At 50.3% G+C, this 20,963-nt stretch overlaps 5 protein-coding genes across 5 annotated transcripts; 2 read left to right on the top strand and 3 right to left on the bottom strand.

Annotated features, from left to right (window-relative positions):
- Window positions 1-159: 159 nt before the first annotated feature.
- Window positions 160-3,654, bottom strand: VTN49DRAFT_1325 (uncharacterized protein; the record flags this gene model as incomplete). Its single annotated transcript, XM_069408928.1, has 9 exons — window positions 160-767; window positions 850-918; window positions 968-974; window positions 1,038-1,199; window positions 1,274-2,038; window positions 2,116-2,145; window positions 3,098-3,261; window positions 3,319-3,529; window positions 3,592-3,654. The coding sequence occupies 9 exons, from the start codon at window positions 3,652-3,654 to the stop codon at window positions 160-162; spliced, it is 2,079 nt and encodes a 692-aa protein (XP_069270365.1).
- A 1,119-nt stretch (window positions 3,655-4,773) lies between these two features.
- Window positions 4,774-6,183, top strand: VTN49DRAFT_1324 (uncharacterized protein; the record flags this gene model as incomplete). The annotated part of the gene is made up of 6 exons (XM_069408927.1): window positions 4,774-4,948; window positions 5,007-5,125; window positions 5,183-5,244; window positions 5,297-5,322; window positions 5,397-5,746; window positions 5,800-6,183. The coding sequence occupies 6 exons, from the start codon at window positions 4,774-4,776 to the stop codon at window positions 6,181-6,183; spliced, it is 1,116 nt and encodes a 371-aa protein (XP_069270364.1).
- An 848-nt stretch (window positions 6,184-7,031) lies between these two features.
- VTN49DRAFT_1323 (uncharacterized protein) lies at window positions 7,032-8,478 on the top strand (the record flags this gene model as incomplete). The annotated part of the gene is made up of 4 exons (XM_069408926.1): window positions 7,032-7,234; window positions 7,308-7,633; window positions 7,699-7,994; window positions 8,068-8,478. 4 exons carry the CDS (start codon window positions 7,032-7,034, stop codon window positions 8,476-8,478), a joined length of 1,236 nt encoding a protein of 411 aa, XP_069270363.1.
- A 1,443-nt stretch (window positions 8,479-9,921) lies between these two features.
- VTN49DRAFT_1322 (uncharacterized protein) lies at window positions 9,922-18,777 on the bottom strand (the record flags this gene model as incomplete). The annotated part of the gene is made up of 4 exons (XM_069408925.1): window positions 9,922-10,003; window positions 10,057-10,145; window positions 10,205-14,113; window positions 14,167-18,777. 4 exons carry the CDS (start codon window positions 18,775-18,777, stop codon window positions 9,922-9,924), a joined length of 8,691 nt encoding a protein of 2,896 aa, XP_069270362.1.
- A 765-nt stretch (window positions 18,778-19,542) lies between these two features.
- On the bottom strand, window positions 19,543-20,336 carry VTN49DRAFT_1321 (uncharacterized protein; the record flags this gene model as incomplete). Its single annotated transcript, XM_069408924.1, has 4 exons — window positions 19,543-19,850; window positions 19,903-20,019; window positions 20,085-20,201; window positions 20,258-20,336. 4 exons carry the CDS (start codon window positions 20,334-20,336, stop codon window positions 19,543-19,545), a joined length of 621 nt encoding a protein of 206 aa, XP_069270361.1.
- Between the last annotated feature and the right edge of the window lie 627 nt (window positions 20,337-20,963).

Here is a 20,963-nt window from a genome sequence, read left to right as displayed (position 1 = left end):
CAGAAGCATTGGAACATACGCAAAAATAAGTTGCCATTGACACACGAACCAGCTCGCCTACTCCGTACATGATGCCGTAACTCCGTACAAAATTGGGAAATGGATGCTCATGGACGCACAAGGCTGGAAAGTTCAAGGCCGGACACCCCTCACCAATCGTCAACTTCGAAATATCTCTTCCTTGTATTTTTCACGGTAGGCGACGGCAATAACCCCCATGTTTGAATGGTCAGGAAGGACGCCAAAACCATTGATGTCCAGGCAACGAATATGCTCGCGATCCAGGGGGCCGTTATTCCGATCCCTCAGCCATTTAAGCATTGCCAAACAATCACTCCAGTCGGACTCGGTCTTGCGGTCGCGGCTTCTTAGGAACAATCGTCGTATTTTGCGTTCCAATGCCCACTCCATGGGCGCGGCGAGGATCCGGATTTGCTGCCCATCGAAGAGAACAATGTTCTGGTGCTCTGCTTGTTCGAATAACCGCTTCTTCGCTTCAGGGGTGACGAAAATCGCCATATCTTCATTCGCCCACTCATGATTGAAGCCAAGTCGTTCTGCAACCCTGTGTATCCCGTCGCGCAGTGGCTTCTTGATATCCCAGTCCGTTGCCCATTCCGGAGTAAGAATGTAGTCAAGGTCCTCGGTTGAAGCTCTATTCTGTAGATATGCTACGGCAAGAAACCCGCCGGCCGTGATCAGTGCTATGGGAGCGAAAGCGACGATCATCTCGCTCTCTGCCAGCTCCTCATCGAGCGCCCGAAGCCCTATATTGGGGAAATCGAGGTTGAATTAAATCCTTTGAATTGATTTTGAGAGCTTCATCTATGACAAAAGGTGGGAGTTTACCCTTTTCAAAGTCCTCCTTCTCAAGGAATATCTTTGTGCTCGGCATCACGGAGATAGCCGCAAATGTTGCTACTTGAGGTTAGCTGCATGCGTGGGGTCCAAAAACCTCACACCGTACCTGGTGTCTTAAGGAGCCTAGGTAGCCAATGTCTCCCGAGGAATCAGAACGATCAACGAAGTAAACCAACTTCATCAGGAAAAATGCCCTTGATAAACGCTGCGCACAGAATGGAGGAGGAACCCGTCATAAAACGACCAATCGTGACACAAGTAATCTTCAACGCGCGAACACGTGGCGTGGGCTTCGTGGTGCCCAATGCCTGCTCACACTCAACCAATAAATTGATCACCTAATAGCAGCGACAACATCGTCACGTCTCCGAAATATTATTGAGGACCCTCAAATAGTGTAAAACCACCCGACATTTGTGACTATATTCCGTTTCGCAAAATGCTCACTAACGCCCTTTGCCTCGAGGACAAGCTGGCACCCATTGCGTACAAACTCTGCTGGCAGAGATGCAAGACACTCAGGTGGGATTGGTGGGACATCCCTGGTCCATGCAGGTCCTGACAATGGTTCGTAGGAAGGGTATGGGTCTCCATCGCGTTCACGAAACACATGATTGCGATCTCGTCTCAAACCAAGGCTTAAGCGCCAGTTGAATGCCGCGACCAGCTCTTCAACAAGAGACGCGAGAAGCGCATACCGAATTGGGTCCGGATCTGCAGGATCTGGGATGTCATGTAATTCCCAGCGGCTCTGGTACCAGAAATACACAGTCTCCTCCCCCAGTGGGCTATACTCGCCCGACAACATGCATTCACACATCCGATACAGGGACCTCAGTGGAGTATCCCGAGCGCGCCAGAGGGGTACGGCAGTCAGATTACGGAGATCATGGCGACGGAGGATCATCAATTCTCTGTTTCCCAACAACTTCTGCGGAGGAAGCGGTTCTGGGATAGGAAACTTCCATGTTGGATATGGAAAAAAGAGACGCAGGAGCGCTAGCCAAGGTCGAGAATGGTTGTGTTTGAGCCGACGCAGGCTGTGTCGAAGTTTCAGCGGTGTTTGGAGGCGGCGGACACGGTACCAGTATTTGTAGAAGATGAGATAGAGGCGCCGGCGCAAGGGAAGATCGTGGCGCTGTAGTATTTGTCGTATCGAAGGCATACGGGTCTTCTGCTGCCTGAGGTGTCAGATTTTTAAATGCAAAGCAATTGACTAATCAATATCTCCATGGAACTGCGAGGACTACTTACGCGCACCAGTTCCCACAACGCATTGCAGTGCTACAAAGAAACCAGATCAACAGAGAGATACAGGCAGTAAATAGTTTCACCGCAGTAACTACTCTGTGCAAGATTCTTGCTACAAGAACACAATCGCAGCGGGTAATGCTTGCCACGCCCTCGGAAACACGATTCCCGGCCCAGAGGATACTGCGAATGCCTAACCGTTGTAGCGGTCAGGACAGGGGGTGGAGAGGAACCGCAGAGATGAAAATGGCGGAATTGCACAAATCACAGCATTCGCAGACCAATTTCAAACATGAATTGTCAAATCATTGGATTCAAATTTGAAAATCACTGCACCATGACATCATCGCAGTGGCTTGGCGCCCTGCGTTTTCGACTATCCAAGCGAATGGGACTCCCGTCTTCCGTTGATCCATTCCAAACCCCATAAGGCACCCTATGACTCAGTCTGTACAGAACATATGATCACAGGCATTCTGACACGGGGTGATTTGTACCAAGTGACCAGCAAGAATCAGTGTGGCATCGTGCAAGTAGACATAGTACGTTGATACTAAAATGCCAGAAGTGCTCTTCGGATCTGTCGCTGAAGATCACCACGTCAGTCCTGGGTGCTGTGTCATCTTACACTTGGTGATGCATCCGAATAAAATATCCCACGGGCAGTGCGCGGGGGACACGCTGTGTCTAATGCCTACTAGGAATTTTTGAAAATGGTAAGGAGCAACTACTACCACCTATGTGTTCATAAAGAGTATTATGTCCACAATATCATGTGCATGGAAGAAATTGGGTAAAGGCACCCTACGTATGGCCTTTAAAAAAAAGTCACGAAAATGGCACCGCATCCCACCCGTTGTCGACAAGGTAATATCAACAGAACCTCTCTGCGACAGTGCGCCCAGACAGGCCTAATCGCATCGAGCCAGGCATCTCATTACACTGAGCTAGAAGTTGATATCTCGGAATTTGTCATATAACTCACTGATGCCCTGACAATGTTCATCACAACTCGCAGTTCGTCATCATTTCGAGGAGTGTATAGCAAAATGTACTCTTTAGGGAATGTCCATCCGAACAAGAGGCGGGTTATGGCCGTACCATCTAGGGAGTGCCGTTGTCCCCAGCCGAGATTGATGGCCATTTTACCTAACACTTGAAGATCAGCAGAGGGGGATCTGAACTCCGACTAGAGTTGGCGTGTACAATCTTCAGGCGCCAACACCACATGCACCGCATAATCCCCAGTGGCATGGATGTGGCAAACTTCACCATCCATCTGTTCAGCAATAGAAGACCGTTTCACCTCGTCCGTAAGAAATACGCCTTGTGTTGTGCTACCTTCATGGTTTGATGGCCTGAAGACGAGCAGATGTTGATTATCTGCCACGAGCTGAGCAAGTGATTTGCTAAGCTTCTACATTCCAGCAGACATCAATTCAGCAATCGGTACTCACTCCAGAAGAAAGCTGGGATTACCAATCGAATCTCCACGTCCGCGGCTTGATCAAGCTGACGCTGGGGAACAGGATGTGGCCCCATTTACGGTCGAGGACCACGGTGCCGCGGCAAGGAATCCGAGGTCAACCAATGTCGCTTGTCAGGGTTGCGATCATACACAGAGGTGTCTAGGACATCCGTTCCAAACGGCCCAGGACCGACGTTGACAGCAGCCACCTGTGGATGTTGTATGGAAGGTCACTAGGGCCATACGCCATGTATGTTCGGTAGTCTCTCCATATTAGGCGCACAATCGTCGCGACGCATGCACCGGTCATTGAGAGAGCAAGTGCAGTATGCAGGTCCCATTTTTTTAATTGAAAGGACATCGGCAACCACCAGTGCCAGTCCACTGACATTCTATGGATGAGAGATGCCATGCCATGCCATGCATTGCTATGTCTCTCTGGCTTCTCAAAGCTGCCACTCTGACGACGCAGGAGTACATCTACGCCTTCATCCTGGACAGATTCATGGCATGCGTCATGGAACCTTCTGCGTGCATGGCCATGCTAACGTCGAAGCTGGAGAGCAGTTCGGAGCGAAACCCCGCCTTTCTGTAGGAAATTGAATCCACAAATCCAGAATGAAGAGCATAGTCATCCAACTAACTGGCACTAAGGTGTACCAAGCTTGATCTCGCGTGATAACAATAATCATGACGGATGGTTTACGCAATCCGGCCGAGTTTTGTTCGGCTGTCAGCTGCGAACTTCAGCAATCAACGTAATGACGTCATCCTCCGGAGGAAGCCGGCTTGCCGGCTTGGCATATAGGCCGACAAACCTGATTGGTACACGAAGCTGACTGGTGTCTGCCCTAGCCAAGTATGGTTAGCTTTCTAGACATCGTTGAAGATCATAGTCTTGGCATCCCTATTATTATCAGTCCGATTCGGCCTGACTTCCAGCCGGAAGGCCTTGGCCAGACTTTCAGGTGTAGCTTAGCCCTACTCGTCCTAGTGAATCAATTGGACTCTTTAGAATAGATAGTCAGCTAATAAAAATCAAATCATTTTTCTTCTCCGGACTTCCCAATCAACTCCTTAGTTCACTCAGCCAGCTCTCGCATCGATCCTTCCGTCCACAATGGCTGCCGGATAGTGAATCCCCTTGTCCTCTGCCCTCACCTTTTCCACGACTCAACGAAGGTGATCGCGCCATGGAAGAAGCAGCCGTCCCCCAGACGGACGGCCCTCCGCCTCTTCCGTACTCTTTGCACGATCGAAAACGCTCAATCACGATCTTCTGGACTCTTTTCGTGATTGACACACTTGCTCAGCCGTTGATTCTTTATTTTACGCTGCGATATTGTACCGATTTGACCCTCAACATGGGTATGTGTGATGTCGCAACCCAGCTTCTTGTGAGCCCGGAACGCTGACAGGTGATCAGTCTTTACCATCAGTACGATAGCACTGGGCGGGGTGTCGGTCTTTGAATACTTCTACCGACTATACAATCTATTCCGAAAAGACTCGCGCGCACGGCCGTTGAATGCACGAAAATCATGGGTATGATAAGTGACGCGAAGGACGTGATTGGACCTATCAAATTAACGGCCTGACCAGCTTGATTTCTTTCAAATCAACTTCACCATTGTATGGTTGATTCTGGCGGTCGAATTGATAGTGTAAGCATTGCATAAAACCTATGGTCAGTTGCATCCGTTGATCGTTTCGCAGGGGAACCGTCCAGCAAATTCCTTACAGTGAGTTTTCCCTTCGCTGAAATACGCTCTCCAACATCATCAAATACGTTGATTCTGACCGTTGTCGGTTTTAGTCCGTTTACTCGCAATGCCACTTCCCACAGTCATGTTCTACTTTGGCGCCGTTCACCTCTCGCTTGACATCCTGCGCATGCTAGGGTACAAGGCGCCTTTCCGCATTTCATCGACGCCCCAAGGCTCGACGATGCCGACGGCCCTGTATGTTTTGGTAGAGGACATCGTTGCTGTCGACGGCGGTGGTGGTCAGACCTATCGTTTCGCACTGCGGAATCGGTATTTGGCAAGCCCATACTTCCGGCGGATGCTCTTTGAAATGAATTGCTTTTGGGCCGGTGGCTCGTTGATTGCCGCGGCTTCCATCACGGCCATTGTCTTTACCACACCACCAGACGTGGCTTACACTGTATGATGCCTCTTCTAATTTGGAATGCAGTTCAAGGCTGACAGTGTTGATAGCTTGGCTGGGCCCTCCCATTCGGCTGGGCCGGAGTGTGGACACTAATCACCTTCCCATGGGTTCAGGCTGAGCTGCGCCGGGAGAAGGCAACCTGGGGTAAAATCCAAGGACATACTGGCGTGCCGTATACAGATGATATTACTGCGTATGCACGTACGCGACTCAATTCGTTCCAGGAGCGTGTTTTTCCCTTTACGCGGGAAAAACCACAGCCACCGCCATCGCCGAATTCTGGTCCCCTCCATGAGACCACCGTTGCCGAAAATCCGAGCCAGTCTTCTCATAGTAATGCGGAAAATGGGATCATCAATTCCGATGGCGTGGTGTCAAACGCCAACGGACAAGAAAAGAAACGACCGACTGAAGATGGTGCCGACAGATGATCGACTCTGTCTCAACTCGCGACCATCGTCATCACTCGGCATCGGGTCATTGCATGTGATATTCTTTATTATCCTTTCTTTGTTACATTAACTTCTTGCACATATGTATTTGTATCAATTGGTACCCGCTCGGCCCGATCTGTTTCAATTGTATTATTCGCTAATAGCGCTTGCAGGATCTGGTGCTGGGATTATGTTGGGAGGTTAGCATGGTGTTGTTGGATGTTTCTTCAAGCCACAGTTACGTCGTGATGATTAATGATTGCATATGTACGAGTACGGCCAACATGATAACAGGTAGCAATTCATAGAGGTATTCTCGCACAGTTGCACTGATGCCTCATTGAATCCGATCAATCTGATCATACTCTCCACCAGCACTAATTCGCAATAGGCTAGTCTACTCTACTTGTACTTAATAGTTCAATCACAGTTCTTCAAAGTAGCAAGGGCCAGCTTCTTGAGCCTCAAAACATACTATTATTCGGCTGCGACTTCAGTCAGGCCAAATTAATTAGATTCTCATGGCTTCCCCCCATGCTAGGCTGAGCTTCAAGAACATCTGAAACCTCAGATACATTGACCTTCGTTGTCCAGTCTAAGCACTACTTCCCTTTCTACACACATTTATGATTCAGTGCTACTTAAAGCTTCTCATCAAATTCGGCGTCAAATATGCGGCTAGCCGTGCGTGATACAACTGCTTGTCTTGCTGGTGCTCGCAGGGGCTTCCAAACATTTATACGTTCTTCCACTTCTCGTTCTCAGCGAATCTTCCCCCAATCCAATTCGAGAATCAGAATACATTTGTCACGTCGAGACGTTCATCTGAACCATCGTCACAATGGATGTGCAGACCCAAGATATTTCCCACATCGGGATTCGACTTAATTGACCCATCCATCGAGATGGAAGAGGAGACAATGTTCGGTTACAACCCTGACAATTATTACCCAGTCAAGCAGGGCGAGATACTCAACAATCGGTATCAAATCATCGGCAAAATCGGATACGGAACAACCTCGACAGTATGGCTTGCAAAAGACCTGACGTACGTGCAATGAAGCTTGTTCCAACTTCATAATTTAAACATCATGTCCTAAATCATCCATGGTCTGATCCAGTGCATCAGAATATGTTACTGTAAAAATATTCGTTACGGTTCGCAATCGAAAACATGAGCGAGAGTTGGACATCTACCAACACATCAACTCGGTGAAAGCAGAACACACGGGCAGACATTTCATTCGCAGTCTCCTCGACAATTTTGAAATCGTGGGTCCTCATGGTCGCCACACTTGTCTCGTTCATGAGCCTCTCCGCTCGAGCTTAGCCGTCCTACTGGACCTGGCTGAGCTCCAATTGGACACCGAGTACTTGAAGCCCGCTATGTTACATTTACTTCTCGCTTTGCACTTCTTGCATACGGAGTGTCAGGTCATCCATGCCGGTAATATACCCATCTACATAATAGCCGCTGCCAGAAATTTGTAACAGAGGATAACATTACCGCAGATATTCAGCTGAAGAACCTACTGCTCCCTGAACCGGAGACAAGTAAGCTATCCAGATTCGAGGAGGGAGAGGTGAAAACCCCAGCACCCAGAAAGGTACTCAAAGACCGGACAATCTACAAGACTATGAGCTTCTTTCCCGAAATGGGGTTTCCGCTTCTTGCTGATTTCGGGGAAGCTCGTTTGGGCAACAAAGAGAACAATGATGACATTATGCCAACGCCTTACCGAGCCCCCGAAGTGATCTTAAGATCAAACTGGGATTACAAAGTAGATATATGGAGCGTTGCCATGGTTGTAAGTGGATATTTTCCTGGGGCCCGCATCTCGATCTGGACATGCTCAAGTATGTGACTATTGATTCTCTCAGGCCTGGCAAATCGTCAGCCCCCGCAGGCTAATCGATGGTACAAACGCTGACGGCTACTTCGATGACCGGGTCCATATGGCAGAGCTGATTGCCCTGCTGGGCCCACCGCCGCCGGAATTCAGAGAACAGAGACCTCTGAGTTCCGCCTTCTGGAATGAATCGGGGAACTGGAGGAAAGAATTAGGCCCGATTCCAGACATCACCCTCGAAAGCCTGGCTGAAGATATTAAAGGGGAAGACAAGGGAGAGTTTCTGCGATGGCTCCGGAGGGCATTACAGTGGAACCCCGAGGACCGGGCTACGGCAGAGGACCTTTTACTCGACGAGTGGCTGATGAAGGGGATGAATATAGAGGGGGTTAAGGAAGGCGAGGAACCCATGCAAGAAGAAAGCCAGTTAAGCAGAGGATGAACACCAAAGTACTAAATTGTAGAGTAGATACAGTGTCTTGAGTATTCGGGTAATATCAAGCAAGCAATCTCCCTTCTCCTGTATTAGAGGCACTTTTACCTAGTGGGCCGTGGTCCCGTGCTGAGCCGTACCTGTGCTCTTCGGAGGTGGCACATCTTTGTGGGCTTGTTTTGGGGAAACGATCAATCTTTCACCACTCGGGTGGGCTTTGAATGGGAATGCGTCCTCAAAGTATATCCGCTTCCTGGATGTTGGCGGCATATCCACCTTCTCCGTCGACACGCGAAGCAAACGACATCCAGGCGTCATCAATATATAGTGAATTCGCAGCTTGGCAACTTGAATGCTCTGTTAATCCATACAAAGACTTAGGGTTTCATAGGTGCCTGGAAAATCTTTTGTTCTCAGCATCATAATGCGGTGATTCGTGTGAAATGTTGGGGATATTTGTCTTGCAGGTGCTCGCAGGGGCTTTATCACACCAAACCATTGCCAAAATTGGATACAGGAGAACCTCAACCGTTGGGATTTCAGTGGCCTTAATGTAGGTGCGACGGAGTGCGCGTCTTCACCTTTGAAAGAGGAAGGACATTCTTATATCATGATTCGATGTAGGGCATCACAATAAGGCATTCTAAAATATATGTCAGTGGTCAAGCCAGGTATCTCGAAGGAGAACCGCGAATTCAGAGGCACATGAATCGCTGGAAACCAAACACCTGGCAGGAATTCCATCTGCAGTATCTTCGATGACAGAGTCCATATGGCAGAGCTGATTGCGCTTCTAAGCTCTCTTCACAGGAATCCCGGCAACGGAGACATCTGAACTCCGCCTTCTGAGATGAACCTGGAAGCAGAAAAGAAGAATTAGGCCCGATTGAGGGCGTCACTCTCGAGAGTCTGGCTGAAAAATGTTCGAGGCGAGGACAAGGAAGGGTTCCTGCGGTAGCCCTGTGCGGCTCTCCAGTGGAATCCTGAGGACGGTGTGAAAGAACTCTTCGACGAATGCTTCATGAAGAGTTCTAGCCAGAGATTACGGAATCCCTTCTAGGTGGATCAGGTGGATCGGCCATGTTCATGGGATTAGGCTCACCGAGCTGTAGAATACAGGTACAGTATCATTAGGTACAGGTGATCAATCTACATCAAGTAATCTTCCTCTATATACAGTTTTCCGAATATCAGTCTCCCTCACCTATAAGCCATCTGACCAACCAATACGCAACTCCGTGTCTAGATCCCTTCCATACACCAAGCATTGGAAAGAGTAAGAAAGCAACAGAAGCTGAAGCAAAAAGGTTATAAAAACTCGTATAAGGGAAAGGAAAAGAAACGAGAAAAGAAGACAAGACTCCATGATGATGCATGCCCCGACGCGATCCCAAGCCAGGCTGATGCCCAATCGTCTTAAAACGTGTGGAGGAGACATGGCTGCTTGCCGCTTCAGCCGCTATATGTCGAATGGCCAGTGCTGCCGCGGTGAAGAAACTTGCGCCCCAGGTTGCGGATGGTGCTCTTCTGGCTGCTGTTTGTGGTCTCAGCTGGACGACCGCTGGCGGAATCGAGGACGATGCTTACCTGTCTTCATCATCGAGTTGACTCCGTGCAGTGCTTGGTCGCTCTACTGTCCATCGTCCAAATAATCTGCCCGGACTACTGGTGTTGCCCTGTTGGGAAATGACATTAGAAGATGGCCATACGCGAGGCAGCATCAAGACAAACAAACCTCATGAGATTGATGTGACTGCGAATCAGATTCCACAACGCTGGGCTCGACGGAACTCGATGACGGCGACTCCGATGGATCCAGAGAATCCGTTTCCACGCGATGCATGGACGAGAACAAGGACGGCGCCGAGAATCCTTCACCCGAATCCCGACTTGCAAGGCTCCTGGTGGCAGGGTAATCGTCCCTGAAAGAAGACGACTCCGCCGACGGGAGGAACATTTGCGACGAAGACGCCAGCTCCCTCAAACGTTGCTGCTGCTGCTTTGACGGCCGCGGATGAGAGAACTTGTTCCCCAAAATGGCAGGGGCATGTGAGATCAGAGCCTTGATGACATCCTTCTTCAGTCGGAGAGCAAGCTCAAGGTTTGACCACGTCTTGTTCCGGTATTCGAGAACCGGCAGTCTGAAGACGAAGTTGTGGATATCCTCGATATTGCGTTCCCCTTTTCCTTTGTAACTTAGACAGAGCACAACGTCGTTGATCTTCACATGCGCCAGGATCATGTAATTCGACGCTCGGGACATCATCTGCGTTAAGTCATCGGCCGGCTCTTTCTTCGCCGACTTGCCCAGTATAGATTTCTTAGATCTGGTGTCGTCCGTGCTGCTACTCTTGACAGAGGCATTGCCCACGGACTTCTCAGTCGATGACCTTGTCAGGATCCGTAAACTCTCCATCGATTTCTTCTTCGAAGGTCCGCCGGACGTTGACGAACGGACAATGGTAGGCCTGTCCGTTGGAGCTAGCCGATTTTGATCCCGCTCTTTTTGCCCTTTTGACGCACCCAGACCTTTGAACCGAGCGGGACGCGATTGTGAAGGTCGTTGCAAGTCTCCAAGAGACAACGTCGGCTGCAACCTCAACTCAATAGACCCCGGTCCCGTTGCGTTCTGCTGGTCATCTCCGTAAATACTGTTGTGGCTGTTTGGTGTTGACACGAAATCTGGTGTACTTTCGCCATCGGACTCATCAATGTCAAGCGGCTTCATATGCTTGATCATAAAGGGGGAGAATCCGCCGTTCTCAAACGCGTTGGATCCAATACCGGGGAAGATATACTCGAACAATTTCTTTCCAAGTTCCCGTTCCAGCTGGACCTTGAGCGGAGAAAGACTCACTTCGAAGTCGTCCAACACCGGAATCCCTGCAACGGCCTCCAACATGTACCATTGTACCCTAAGCGTCATGTTCTCGAGTCCAGTACGACTCCGGTGATCCTCATATGGAACGATCATTTGAGGATACACCGCATCCTTCAGCAGATTGAGAGCCTGTAAGCGCTCGACCTCGATCTGGTTGTGATTGGAGCCATCAGAATTATCTGTGCGTTCATACATGACATTGTGGAGTTGGAATTCCACTAAGGGCTCGCTGTGGCTCCGCATTAGATGCCACACCACATCGGCGGCCGATAAGCGCCAGCGGAGCATGGCGTTGGCTCTGGACATAGTGCGATCATCCGTTCTGCGTTGGGACGTCGTGATGGCCTTCATTATAAAGAACAGTTCATCCTCACAGTTGGCAAGGTCCTTCTCGAGCGCTAGCCGATCCTCCATGCCCTGTCGGTCGAGATGTCTCGCTTGAATCTGGAAGTACTCCTTAATTTCTTCCAACTGCCGAATCCTTTCCTGGAGCTTGAACACCATTTCCGGCGCGCCTCGGAGGTCACTGAAGTCCGAGGCTAGCATGATCTTCTCTAGCCGCTCGCTTCGAACCTTTTCCAGTGGCTCACTGTAGAGTAGCAAGTCCAGCACAATAATGTACATGGTGTAATACTCTGTCGAGTCACAGACAGTCTGGATATTGGGGAAATCAACCCAGATTTGGTCCATCCGACCCTCGCTGCTGTCGGGATGAGGAATGGCATCATCACCCTGTGCCAGTTCGTCATTGTATTTTAGACGGAGGTTGTTGTATTTATCGTAGCGAAGGCTAGCAGACGTTCGCTGGATGATTCTCGAGAATCCGAACGGATTCAAACCGAAATCAAACATTGCTTCCAGGGCAAGCCATGGGGGCCAAGCAGAACCAGGCGGATTGCCGTATTTGTTACCGGCGTAGAATTGTAGATGGGCTTTCAAGTTCTTCTGCGTCGCAACAAAGAACTGCGCACCGTCCATATGGAGGGTGAAACGGCGCTGTACCAAGCCGCTCACATCATCTGTCACTCGGCGTTTATCCATAATTGACAGGACCTTCAGCGTCATTTCCTTGGCAGCCACGAGGGTGACCGAGCGAGGATTCTTGTCGCTTTGCAACTGGATTTGCGGGGCAATCATTCGGAGGTGGTAGCTGTTCTCAGCAGTGTACTCGGATGGTATCTTGTCGCTGAAATCGGCAGACGTGGAACGACCATGACCTTTCGCTGCAGATTCCGAAGCAGAATCATTGGCGTTCACAAATCTTTTCGCATCATGAAGAAATTGTTCGATGCGATCCTCCACACTATCAGTGTCGGTCTCACCGTGTGTTGTATCTGTGGAGTGCGTGGAGGTGCGCTCAGAGAGGTTCTCTTTCCTCCGCTGCTTGTTCTTGGCCTGCTCTTCGACGATATCGATAATGAACTTGACAGCCTGCCGAGACATGTAGTACATGAAACCTCGTCTCTGGCCAACCTGATGGATGTACCTCAGAATAATGTTGCGGAGGGAGTTGTTCCATTTGACTTGAGGGTTGTGAATGGTGAAGCGGTTGTAGAAATCATTCACCAAGTCATCATCCGGAGGAGAATACTGTCCATCTAGGTCCGGCTCGCCTTCGACGCTGCTCAGTTCAGTTTCGTCCGATGAACGCATGTCAGTTCCCGATCCGCCAGTCTCAAGATCTTGATGGACCCCATTCGAATCAATGAGCTTTTCCAGTTTGCGGAGGCCGGCTTGAACAAATTTGCGTCTTCGGGCCAGTGAAGCTGCCTGCCGAAGGAGCAGCTCGTGCCTGACTTTGAGATCATTGTCATCTCCACCGCTTTGAATGAGCATCCGCTCATATTCTCGCAGGACGCGTTCGTGATTTGCGGAATGAATTTCAATGTCTGCAAGACGATCTCTGAACAGCTCCATTTGAACACGGCGTGGGTCATTGTTTTGAGCCATCACACAATCGTGTGTCGGCTCCGTCCCGAACGGGCTAACACTGGTATCTGCTGATGATCCCCCGTTATGATCCGTTTGTCTAAAGTAAGTGAAACGCGGCGTGTACGCGAGAGGTAAGATCTCGGTTTTGGGATTCGACCCCTGGGGCAAGATCCAATCCAGCTCGACAAAATCATCCATATCAATCCAGCTCAGATCCTCGTCCGGGATGGTAAATCGAGAGAGGTCGACTGCGGGAGCTTTTTGAGATGAGGACCACAAGTCATCCGTGTCCATGCTTTCCAGGTTACTTCCTTCAATGGTTGCCGACACTGCTCTGAAATCAGCTGCCTCGAAATCCAACTCAGCACGATTGATTCGCATCGCGCTGGCTTTGACTGGCTTCAGGCGGCCTTTGACGCGAGCACTGATGATTTGCTCGCGTCGCTGGTGAAGGTCGAATTTGAAGTTCGCAAGTCGCACCTTGAGACCTGTGGCAGTAACTATGTCCTCGCCATAATCTTCCGCGTCTTTGTGTTTGTAGATATGTGAGACGAAGAGAGGGGATAGCAGTAGTTTGTACTTGACGGTGGCAAGATGACGTCCAAACTTCTTGTTTGTCTTTGTGATTCCAGGCCACAAGCGACCCTGGCGAACAGGGAGAGACATCGAGCCAGAGAAAAGAGACCACCAATTAAAGAAATGAGTAAAAATACGAGGCGTCAGATGGACCGTGTTATAGTTGCTTTCGGACCGGCCGGCCTCCGTCGGCGCCATGACAGCGAGAGAGAGGTGGATGTGATTGCTGCGGAACCCTCTGAAGGCATCATAGTCCTATCCGCGTCTGTTAATCCTGCTTCTATGTTGCACGAATGATGATATCTTACCTTTTTGGACTCCTCATCGATGTAGTTAGGATTCTTGAGGACTACTTCGTAGTGAGGCTTGAATTCAAAAGACCGGCCATTCTCAGCATTGCGTTCAAACACCAAACCAGCCAACCACTTGACGCTTCCAGACAGCTTCATGAGCACTTTCTTGAACATGACGGCATCCTTGGAAAAGGTCCGCGGAGGCGCCTGAGAATCGTCGAGGGCAAATTCGTACGAATAACTTGCTTCCTGGCTGTAATCAGGCACCGCGAGAACGTACTCGCCACTTGTGACAGCCATAAGCTCCTTGGGATCTGAACTTGGGTGAATATCCCACTGCACATCTTTACGCCAGCACATCACGAATCCCGCACCGAAACCAGTGACGATGTAAGGATCTCGGGAGCCCTTTAGACGGAGGTGCACATCACCGTCCCCCTTCCATCGCACCTTGATGCGAGAGTGAAAGCTTAGGCGGATCTTATCCCAGAACCCGACACGTTCAGAAGGATCGATTTCAGGCTTCGTAAAACCTTCAAATATCTTCATCATATCCTGGATGACCGGCTGGTAGGACATGCACCAGGTGATGCACGTAGGGAGACTGGTGTTGATCTCGACGACGGGCTCCGAGTACGTTTTGACAGGGGACACGGTCCTCCGGACAGTAACATACAGACCATCGCTCATGGTCCCATCAGGAAGTTTTGTTGGTGGCATTATGCACACGTCGACATCCCGTGTGGACTCGTGATTCCGGAACTCCTCCGCAATAACGAAGTCCGTCTTCAGCGACAGACTCGGTAACCGAGGCGATTGTCCAGGGCGGAGTGCTGGAACGTGTACAAAGTCCAAAGGATAATCTCTCAAAGTGACTCGAGCTTCTCCCATGTCCAATTGAAGGCTCATGGGAACCAGGAGAGAGTATTTCATGTCCAATGGCATTCCTTTGCCAATGCGATGGAGGAATTGGGGATACTCATGGATCGGGAAGCTAGGCTTATCGATCACGAAGTACGCGTCGGTAATGAAGGCCGACATTAAAGAGGGTCTGTTAGGAAGGGCGAGGATCACTTCATCGTCTTCGATATCCTCTGGAGGCTCATCGGCCTCAGCAATTCGAGCAGAGAGTTCCTTGAAAGACTTTGACTGGAACTGCAACGCAGCATCGACTTTGGCCTTCCAGCTACGAGCATTGTATTCTTGTAGGCGGAGCCATGCTTCATCTTCCGAAATCTTCGCAGTCGACGACAGATTTGCCGAGCCTTCAGTATCATAGCGGACTTGACCAGGTCTGCCGCGAGATTCAAACAAACTTCTCTCATCTCCATTGCCAGTGCTTGCACTCCTCCTGGTCTCATTGCTTTTGCGTCCTGCGGATGGATCCGCATTTGCATGTCGCCCGCGGTACCTGGACGCGCTTCGCCTGGATTCCTCTTTCTTCAGCTTCTCCGACTTCAATCGGAATGCCTCTTCTCTGGCTAGTCGGTGTTTTTGTTCGACTAGACCAGCCCTATAGATGCAGCCGAGTTTCCATTCAAACGCATCATCCTCAAGCTGGAAAGCCAAGGCCCTGCTTCTCAGAGAAATTCGAGGCAAGATCTTGGGGCCTTCTGGAACTCTCTCCAACGAGTCCTCGTCTGAATTCGTCCTGAATCGATGGCGTAGTTGCTTCAGCGCCTTGACAGTATTGATAAAATTATCGAAAATCCGATGCATGACCAAGTTATGAGGAACGCCAACCCGGATAAAGTCAGCCGATAGATCGATTGACCGCTCCTCTTGAATCTCACGACCGTGTTTTCTCTTACTGTCACGGAAATCGATGCGGACGCTGTTCATCGTCACCAGTCTTGCCCAAGCACCCTTGAGCTTCGGAGCATCAACATGCAGTCTCGCCAATTGACAGCGTACAAAAGGCGCCGACCAGCGATGTTTTCCGGCAGCCAGACCGTAGACCTGCAGCAAGAGAGGGGGATCATTGGGCATGAACCCTTTGACCTGAACGAGACTGAACCGGACGTCGATCGTGGTGAGCTCGGATCGGGGCGAACCTGGCTTGGGAATGTAAAGTGATGGGTTTTCGAAGGACGAACTGTCAAAGGACCTGAACCGATATTGGCCTAACTGAGGCGGATGGTCTCGAGAGATGAAAGTGTCACCGAGAACAGAAGCAGCGACCCCAATGGAATAGCACCTGTAAAGGGAAAACTCTAGATACAGGGCCTTCACCATGGAATTAACATGGAATATTGGACCCTGAAGATCACTTTGGGTAGTAAACGCCACTTCCCAACGGGGCAGGGAGAGGAAAGCTTCAGGCTCCATGTAGTCCTCGGACTCAAGCGCGAAGCCTTCGAGGCCACGAACTTGAATCACAAGACGGCGGCCGTCGGAATGACCGTTTGGAGTTTTCCTGGGCGGTGAAGTCGGAGGAAGGCGAAAAGTTGAATCATCCCCAACTAGCGAAGCGTTCGAATGACTCAACGTGCGACGTCGAGGCATGTGCCGCGGAGCTCCTATATTCTGAGAGCGATAATCGGCTGTCCACGACTCAAGTTGAAGCGCCACCCCCCTTTGCGCCTTTGCAGACCCAGGCGGAGCGCCGGCGACTTCGAAGTTGAGCTCAGTGGCTTCAAATTGCACTTGGGCAAGCCACGTTGGGAGGCGTCTCAGAAAAGCTGGTTTCTGCTCGCCGTTGGTGGAAACCACTTTTTTGGGTTTCAAATGAGCTCGAAATTGGGCCATTACCTCCCTGATACCCCGGGTCACCTCGTCATTTACCAAGTGAAGCGAGAAGGAATTGAGATTGCCGCTCACTGCCATCAGAACTTCCGACGTGGCGTTGAAATGGACCTTGACGTCCATGTTTTGTGTCTGGAGAATATTGTGCTTTGCTCCAAACGCTGTCTGATAGTAGAGCTGATGGGAGGTAATCCGATACGTTGAGGACAGAGAATATTGGACAGCAGCGTCGGCGGAATGGGACGACTCAACGTCCAGGGAAATGGAAGAAACGGATGAGATTAAGAGATTATAATCGCCACTTTCTATTGGCGAGTCTGCGGTAATAGGGAGCACAAGCCGAAGAACTGGCTCATGCACGGAAAGCTTGATACTGGCCTTGGGAAGAAGCCGCAAGATCAGATGGTGGCCACCCCGCTTCTTCCTTCGCGATGATGATGCTCGCGCCTCAAGCAGATGGAGGATCTGCGAAAGATGACGGGGTTCCAGATCTAGTGCCGGCGACGTGATGACAAGATTCGAGAACAATACATTGCTGTTGCGCTCGGCCGCATCATGCTCTCTGGAAAAGCTGACGGTCTTGGATGGCAGGGTGGTCTTGACAGTCGTGGTGGCCATTGGCACATAGAGCAGTCGATCGGTACTACCAGCATGGTCATCCAAGCTGACAGAGATGGAAATGGCAGCCAACAATGCTTGGTGGGCAACGTCACCAGACTGAAAGTACATCCGATGAGCGGGAGTATTGGGATTCATGCGATGAAGATCCATCCCAATCTCATGGGTAACAAGATTGAGTTGCACTCCCTTTTTGTCGCCTCGATGGGTGTGAAAAGACCGCGAAATGCGGAAGAAGCTCAGCGCAAGCTGGATTTCCTCAATGCCTCGCAACAACGAGCTAACGAACTCCCTAGAATCTGCCACCGTCTGCATGATGATGTCCTCTCGAGAGCCGGGTCGGTCAAGATCCTCCACATAATCTGCGAATGAAATCTCCCCATCATCGATCTCGCTACCAGATTCTATTTTGAAAGACGTTCGCTTGGCTTCCCGAATCCTCCGTGAAAGCGCAGACAGGTCATCCGAGGGAATAAACAGTCTGCCAAGCTTGAGAGCGATCGAAGCGTCCCGCAGCCCTTCTCGATTCTGGTAAACATGGCCATGAATGTTCAATTGCAAGTGATCCAACAGCTCGACTGGCTCCTGCCCATCCACCGCTAACAGAATATTTCGCGCATTAATCATCCATTCGACCGGCCGCGAACCTGGAGACTGGTTCTTCTTATGGCGAAACATCCGGCCTCTTTGGACCATCTTTTGCCTAGTATCGACCGCAAGCTTGACTGAACCAAGTCGGATTTGTCCTGCGCCGACGAAGTGGATCGTGGAGTCGATAACATGCAAATCAAACAAAGCCAGCCACTGAATTCTTGAGTGTAGTCGCTTGATCCGATCCTTCCACTTTGTCAGGCGTGTCCAGGTTCTCGTTCGCAGCTTCGGGCTATCGCCGGACACGTCCGACCGTTCTCCATGAGGGACTGGCGCCGATTCATCAGGGTCCGAGCTCGACGGAGCTGATACTGGCCTCGCTTTCTTCCCATTTCTCAAGGCTCGAGGATCTATCGTTAGCTTGAAGTCGGTCAATCGGAATGTGATCCACGTCGGTTGCGAAAAGGATGGCCGATGGAAAGACAATCCTAGCCCGCGGACCTCGATTTGGACTCCTTCCCGAGGCGCATACGCAATGCGTCGTAACGAGAAATAGCCGATTCGCTGTATTGAGACGCCCGTTCCAATGCGGATAATCGCGAAGAGGAGAAAGGAGGATAGGTAGAGCAACAGGATTCCCACCAGCACGGTGGTCGAGCTAAAAAACGACATGTCGACCGGCAAGCCTCTCTGCGCGAGCCCGATAGCCCAGACGACTTGGAGTCAGTCCGAATCATCCACTCTGTCTCCGTACCTCCGTTCGAGATCCATTCGGACGGTCTCTTTGTCCAACAGGAGCATTCCTAAATGGCGATTGACGCCTTAAAGAACTCCCGACGTTGACTATCAAGTGGCAAGCTCCACGTCGGAGGTCTGACATGTGGATAAAAAGCCATCGGGAAGCGCTTTCGCTGATTGCGGACGATCGATACGAACGATGGGATCCCTGTCTGAACTAGACGAATAGCCCACTTGGCAGATGCAGGTGTTGTTGCCTGAGCCATAAGGCATCAATCCCCGAGTCTTGAATCCCTGTCTTGGCATCCCGTGTCCCATTCCGTCGGAACGAATGTTGCCGGAACGGCTTTATCGGAGGACTTGGAATGCATAGACCCAGCAGGAATTCATGATTGTTCGACATCCAAAGTGAGCTGCTGCATCAATGCAGTCGCTATATTACTGGAAATACACCGCAAGAGCAATGAAGAACCAAATATAGAATCCGAATGTGCAAGTATAGCACCGCAAGCAATGCAATCCCTTTCGTGCCAAACTCCAACATGTAATTAAGGGCAAAGCATGCACTCACGGCGCCATCGAACTATGACTGACGGTCAGTATGCATGTACGAGTAGTAATACATTCAACAAATGCTATGCTAGTAATGTACATCCGTGGAATGCAAGAGGTGAATAAATCCGTGTCGTATTGCCAATACTAAGACGACTGCGATGTCCGGGAATTCGAACTTTGGGAGACCCGCTCTCTTTCTAGCTCCTGAATTTTCTCGTCGAGAATGGATATCTCCGCTTCAATTGCTAGCAGTTTCTCATTCAGGATATTCCTGAACTCTTCGTCTGATAAGGACCGCAATGGAATCCATCTGGAGTCGGCCATGCGCTGGAGGATCGACTTGGATGGACGTCCCTCGTTCTCCTGTCGCCATCTTTCGATAGCATTGTAGGAGCTCTGGCCAAGGAATCCAACCATTGAGAAGACTACCGCCCCAGGGATCAATTTGCCTCCTGCGGGCCATGTGAGCGTCCGTAATGGAAAGAGAACGCTGAGATGGCTTACCCATCACACGAGTAACAACGCCTCCGGAGATGCCGCCAGCAATAGCGCTCGTATACGCTCGCTGTTTGGGAGTCGCATTGTCTTGAAAATGCATATGAAGGATATTGGTCCTCAGCCCTTTAAGATGGCTCAGTTTTGCTCTGCCAAATCACTCCTATGATTCCATGGCATGATCAGCTTACACCAGAACGAGCTGCCAAAGGCAGCCCAATGAATACTGTGGGAAATGGAATGAATCACTGGATGAGGGCTAGCCCGCAAAATTCCCGAGACTCCTCCATATGTGAGGCCGCCGAGTGCTGATATTTGGAACGTCAGGGCGGACGCAGGCTGTGAAGCATGATTCTCAACGTACCGCTAAGAGCGCCCACTTTCACGATTGATGGTAAAGAAGTACCATCTGCTGTCGACTGCTGCGTCTGGATGTCAACCATGTTGAATCAAGACGCATTGCGGATACAACTCCATCAACGCGTTTACGATAAATGTGGGTGTGCATTTCAGGACGAAAATGCCGTCACCACTGGAGGGGTGTGCAGTTGGCTGTCTACAGTTTGTGTCACGTGATATACGAGCGGGTTATTGATCATCTAAACGTCTTTGGTTAGAAGCAGCGAGTTCGAACCCCGCTTCGACTTTAAGGTTAAGTAGTATTTCTTTTGCTGAGCCTTAGCCGTTGCTGGACAACAAAGTTCGTTCTGGAAAGATTAACACCGGCGTGAAATCCAGTGCAGTACGAAATACAGTGGAGCGTATGCCCGTTAGCCATAGGCACATGTACTACGAAGTGCAACAGTTTGTTGTTGAAGCCTTTGCTTTGCTGTTCCGGTTGATAGCTTCTTCAAACGTGCAGCCCATTGCCACGCGCGGTTCAATGCTGCCATGCTTTGCAATAAAGGAAAGCCATCAGCTCAAATATGTTCATTCGGACTGCAGAATTGTATCTGCAAGGCCATACTAGCACCTGCATGTACCGTCCTCAATGCGTACAGGAACGTGGAATTCTAGGCCACTGGGGATACCGATGCAACGAGAACCACGCAACATCCCACTGCGCTTAC

The sequence above is a fragment of the Thermomyces lanuginosus genome, assembly GCF_041956635.1.
Source record: "Thermomyces lanuginosus strain ATCC 200065 unplaced genomic scaffold VTN49scaffold_22, whole genome shotgun sequence".
NCBI lineage: Eukaryota > Fungi > Ascomycota > Eurotiomycetes > Eurotiales > Trichocomaceae > Thermomyces > Thermomyces lanuginosus.
This window is presented reverse-complemented; position numbering and strand designations above follow the sequence as displayed.